The sequence below is a fragment of the Entelurus aequoreus genome, linkage group LG04 (assembly GCF_033978785.1).
Source record: "Entelurus aequoreus isolate RoL-2023_Sb linkage group LG04, RoL_Eaeq_v1.1, whole genome shotgun sequence".
Classification (NCBI taxonomy): Eukaryota; Metazoa; Chordata; class Actinopteri; order Syngnathiformes; family Syngnathidae; genus Entelurus; species Entelurus aequoreus.
The window spans coordinates 70307597-70313581 of NC_084734.1; the positions used below are offsets into that span (position 1 = coordinate 70307597).

A 5985-nucleotide genomic window follows, 5' to 3' on the forward strand; every position below is an offset into this window, starting at 1 on the left:
TTAGACCAGGGGTCGGCAACCCGCGGCTCTAGAGCCGCATGCGGCTCTTTAGCGCCGCCCTAGTGGCTCTCTGAAGCTTTTTCAAAAATGTATGAAAAATGGAAAAAGATGAGGGGGAAAAAAATATATTTTTTGTTTTAATATGGTTTCTGTATGACAAACATGACACAAACCTCCCTAATTGTTATAAATCACACTGTTTATATTAAACATGCTTCACTGATTCCAGTATTTGGCGAGCGCCGTTTTGTCCTACTAATTTTGGCGGTCCTTGAACTCACCTTGTTTACATGTACAACTTTCTCCGACTTTCTAGGACGTGTTTTATGCCACTTCTTTTTCTGTCTCATTTTGTCCACCCCACTTTTAACGTTGTGCGTGAGTGCACAAAGGTGAGTTTTGTTGATGTTATTGACTTGTGTGGAGTGCTAATTAGACATATTTGGTCACTGCATGACTGCAAGCTAATCGATGCTAACATGCTATTTAGGCTAGCTATATGTACATATTGCATCATTATGCCTCATTTGTAGCTATATTTGAGCTCATTTAGTTTCATTTAAGTCCTCTTAATTCAATTTATATCTCATGACACACTATGTGTATGTAATATGGCTTTTAATTTGTTGCGGCTCCAGACAGATTTGTTTTTGTATTTTTGGTCCAATATGGCTCTTTCCACATTTTGGGTTGCCGACCCCTGCATTAGACTAATCAAACAACGATACCGGACAGGCTTGCGTGATGTACTGTTTGTGATAGTTGAGGCTTTCATTTCAGTAACAGCGGACGCAAATAAAAAGCAAACTTTTGTCAACTTCTGTCATAATACTCCGTGTTTGTCATACTTGTGGCGACCCCTTGGACCGCCTCATATACATTCATACTTGTTGCTCTCACCAACATATAATGTCAATTTAGCTTGTCGTTACAGCAGATGCTTTCATAACTCTGCTTTTTAACACACTTCATATGCACCTGGACTGCCAGAGAATAAGAAGACGCAGCAGGAGGGATCAGTGTTGCCAATTTAGCGAGTATATTTAGCAAGATTCTCTTTCTCATAACAGTGACTTGTTCTGGTCTTGTTGGACATCTTTGGAAACTAACATGAAAGCAGTAGTAGTCAAACAAGCTGTTTCGTCTTGCTTGTGCCATAAAAAAGAACACACAAAAAAGCGACATCATTTGTAAATCCAAACATGTTTGCTTTGTTTTTTTTTCTCACTTTTAGTGTCTCTACATCAGCGGTGTCAAATTTGCTTTCATTGAGGGCCACAATGTAGTTATGGCTGCCGCTTGTAACAGTCAATAATACATGATTATGTACAAGGATTCGGCTCATATTATATCATAACGCAATTTCCTATGCATTTGATTATTTTTTCATGTACCGTATTTTTCTGACTATAAGTCGCAGTTTTTTTCATAGTTTGGCCGAGGGTGCGACTTATACTCAGGAGCAGGCACGTGCACGCATAGGGCCCTATGGGTGCTTGAGCCCCTGCCCTTTTTTGCCTCGTCTTAAAAACTGCCCTCTGCCTGTGTGAGTGTGTTTTTTTTTCTTTTTCTTTAAACAACATTAATAAATTCCTGTCAGGGATGTAAAAAAAAACAAAAAAAACCTCCACGTTTTCTTGTAATACGGGGTTGTTTGAGCCTGCCGCTTCGGCCAGAGAGAGAGAGAGAGAGACAGAGAGAGAGAGAGAGAGAGGGCGAGTGAGTGAGTAAGTGAGAGGAGAGAGAGCCAACTGCGCCCCTGAGCCGGAGACGTGACAGTGGAGCAACTTGAACCTGTGAGTTATGTTATGGTCTAGTCGCCGTCCACTTATTCAGCATCTAATATGGGTAATATTGCAGAAAAACGCTGTATTATTCTATTATTCAATGTGTCAGCTTCTGTTTTTGCCGGATGTCGGAGCACGGCGCATCAATTGAGCACGCCACATCAAGTCCGCACAGAGCAGAGCGGATCGTGCGGGACAGGAAGTAGTGAACAAAATACAAAATAAAACACCGGGTTAATTTTCAAAATAAAATGCACTGTGTTTACGACGGATCACATTTCTCTCACAGTAGAGGTTTAGATATAAAGTTTATTGTGACTTTGCTATTACTGTGTGGGTTAACAAAATAATAATAATGATAATAATGATAATAATAACAATAATAATAATAATAATAATGATAATAATAATAATAATTATTATTATTATTAATAATAATAATAATAATAATAATAATAATAATAATTTCAGCATTCTGGGGATATAAGATGTAGGTTATCTGTTAGGAATATTACCATCTGTATTTAAACTTGATTCATGTTGATTATGCCTGCAGCACAATGCCAAAAAAAGAAAGGATACAGAAAAGGAAGGAGAAGGAGCGCCAGGAAGCAGCTAAGGGTAGCAGACCTCTTAATGCATGGCTAAAATTGATGATTTCGCTGCATTTCATGGAAGCCCTGAATTTACATTGAGGAGCATATTTGGGATGGTGGCCTCCATCCTATAGCCCTCTACTGGCCCCTGGTCCATATTTTTGGCCCTGTATTGCGTTTCAGTTGTTTAGTCTGAGCATTAATTGAAAAAGACCATAAGTTACAACTTGATGGTGTTTTCATCAAGTTAAGGGAAGAAGGACAGATTTTCACAGTGAAGTTTTTTCCATTTGGGTATTTATTTTTGTATTTTTTTTAGAGTTCATGTTGCACTGTTCAATGTTCAATATTAGAGTGCTTATCTTTAACAATAAATAGCCTAATAATAAACCAGTGTTTTGTTGCTTTTCATGTCTTCCAAGCCTATGATAATGTGAATTAACTCATTATGACAATAATTTGTTGACACAAAAGAAATGGCAATCACTTTTACCTACAAAGGACACACAGCTAAGTAGTTAGCTTCCTATTAGCAAATTAAATTTTACATTAATTTCCATATTGTGTAAAGGACCAAAAAAAAATTTTCTGCCCTTTTTTGACTTTGAGCCCCTGCCCCTCTATAATCATGTGCACGTCCCTGCTCAGGAGCGACTTGTGTGAAATTATTAACACATTACCGTAAAATATCAAATAATATTTTTTAGCTCATTCACGTAAGAGACTAGACGTATAAGATTTCATGGGATTTAGCGATTAGGAGTGACAGATTGTTTGGTAAACGTATAGCATGTTCTATATGTTATAGTTATTTGAATGACTCCTACCATAATATGTTACGTTAACATACCAGGCACGTTCTCAGTTGGTTATTTATGCGTCAAATAACGTACACTTATTCAGCCTGTTGTTCACTATTCTTTATTTATTTTAAATTGCCTTTCAAATGTCTATTTTTGGTGTTGGGTTTTATCAAATAAATTTCCCCAAAAAATGCGACTTATACTCCAGTGCGACTTATATATGTTTTTTTCCTTCTTTTTCAGCCGGTGCGATTCATACTCCAGAGCGACTTATACTCAGAAAAATACGGTACTCTGTAAAAAAAACTTGTGGATTTCGTGGTTAAAAGTAGAAGCTCAGTCACCAGAATTTTACCAGAACATGTATGTTAGTTTTTACAGTGAAAAAGGCACAGCTTTTTTTTTACTGTAAGATTTCTGGTGACTGAACTTCCAATTTTTGGATCGTAAAATCTATGCTTGTTGTTTTTACAGTGCATTACTGTAAATGAAAAATATATTGTCATGTTTATAATGTACAATTAATGAATAACTTGCTTTGAGATCATACCTCAAGCTATATATATATATATATATGTGTGTATATATATATTGTTTTTTAAAAAACAATATATGTATGTACAATATGTGTATGTGTATAAGATTGTTGCTTTATTAGATAATATGACATTTTAAAAGATATTCAATTGCATGCAGTAGATGATAAAGTACTTTTATTAAAAAATATTAATTCTAGGCTTTCACAGGCCATATAAAATGATACGGCGAGCCGGATATGGCCCTTTGGGCTTTGTGTTTGACACTTTTACTCTATAGTGTCACAAGAATGACACACATATGTGTCAGGGCCATTGTGCAAATTAGACAATGATGTAATTTAATCCATACCTCCTCAACCCACCACCACGAATCGATTGTAGTCCTGTGGTAAACACAGCTACTTCATTACAATCTACAAAACAAGTGGAAAGAACAAAATATGTTAAGATATGGCAACACATACATTTAATTACAGTTCTTTTTAAACAAGGGTCCCACGTGTAAACGTTTTACAAACATATTTAATGGCTTTAAATCGCATAAATCCATTATTTTAATGTTCAAGGGTCTATAGATACCCAGGTCAGGTCTTAAAGTGCAAAAGTCAACCACAGGTTTAACAGGCACATGGAAAAGAGAAAGAGATGTTCCTACTAAAGAAGACATTGGGTGACTTATTTTGTTGCAGCAAAAACACTATTTGACAGTAAGCACCTGTGTCCTAAAATTAGTCAAAATGATGAATGATGTGTTTAGAACCAAGCACGGCACATTACTTTGGAGCTGGATGGGCATTACACATGAACAGTAGACATAAAAAAAGAAAGAAAAAGAAAAAGTTATCATTTACCTCACATCCTCTTATTTTTTCCAACTCATCACATTAATGAAGCTGTCTTTTCCCACACAAAACCATACCCCCTGAATGCAACAGGAGAGTAAACATTTCACTGACGTGCGTTCTCCGTGTCAAACTTTAACGTTCAGAGATCTTAACCATATGACTTTGCTAAGTACTTGTATTACTGCAGTATTAAGGCAAGAACAATGACTTAATAAAAAGTGGATGGAGTTCAAAAACCTCAAGTCTTTGTAAAATAATTTCCAAAAAGCTGTATCTCCACCTAGTGGCTAATTTATTTCATTACAACATTCATATGTTGGCCGTCTGTGCTTCTGAATGTTTGTTGGGCAATGATCCTCAGCAGGATGCATGTTTGCCTCCTGTTATCGTTTCCATTTTTCTCAGCTTTTAGGTTCCTTTCTTTGATTCCCATTCCTGCAAAATGAGTAAACACTTACCATGAGATAAGCATGTATGACAATGACAAAGAGCAAAATGCGTAACACTCATTTGGTCCACCCTGCTTCATTCAATGAACACAATACAAATCTAAACAATGTTAACTTTTAACGTTCATGTAAAAACACGTTAACAACTCAAAGCAAAATAATAAACGGTGTTGTGTTAAAGGCCTACTGAAATGAAATGTTCTTATTTAAACGGGGATAGCAGGTCCATTCTATGTGTCATACTTGATCATTTCGCGATATTGCCATATTTTTGCTGAAAGGATTTAGTAGAGAACATCGACGATAAAGTTTGCAACTTTTGGTCGCTGATAAAAAAGCCTTGCCTGTACCGGAAGTAGCGTGACGTCACAGGTTGTGGAGCTCCTCACATCTGCACATTGTTTACACCAGCAGCGAGAGCGATTCGGACCCAGAAAGCGACGATTACCCCATTAATTTGAGTGAGGATGAAAGATTTGTGGATGAGGAAAGTGAGAGTGAAGGATTAGAGGGCAGTGGAAGCGATTCAGATAGGGAAGATGCTGTGAGAGGCGGGTGGGACCTGATATTCAGCTGGGAATGACTAAAACAGTAAATAAACACAAGACATATATATACTCTATTAGCCACAACACAACCAGGCTTATATTTAATATGCCACAAATTAATCTGCATAACAAACACCTCCCTCGTCCCGTCCATATAACCCACCGATACAACTCAAACACCCGCACAACACACTCAATCCCACAGCCCAAAGTACCGTTCACCTCCGTAAAGTTCATACTGCACATATATTTCCCGAAAGTTACATACGTGACATGCACATAGCGGCACGCACGTACGGGCAAGCGATCAAATGTTTGGAAGCCAAAGCTGCGTACTCACGGTAGCGCGTCTGCTATCCAACTCAAAGTCCTCCTGGTAAGAGTCCAGCCGGCCGCTAATACACCGCTTCCCACCTAC

At 37.5% G+C, this 5985-nt stretch overlaps 1 protein-coding gene across 6 annotated transcripts in view; it reads right to left on the reverse strand.

Annotated features, from left to right (window-relative positions):
* Window positions 1–3906: 3906 nt before the first annotated feature.
* LOC133648978 (actin filament-associated protein 1-like 1) overlaps window positions 3907–5985 on the reverse strand; it is a 70367-nt gene continuing 68288 nt past the window's right edge. For 3 of the 6 annotated variants that reach the window (XM_062045604.1, XM_062045603.1, XM_062045605.1), the window contains one exon: window positions 3907–5005. In XM_062045604.1, the coding sequence (XP_061901588.1) occupies window positions 4979–5005 (27 nt within the window). In that variant the 3' untranslated portion in view covers window positions 3907–4978. The remainder of the gene's footprint in view (window positions 5006–5985) is intronic. The other 3 variants (XM_062045606.1, XM_062045602.1, XM_062045607.1) reach the window with 1 other exon arrangement.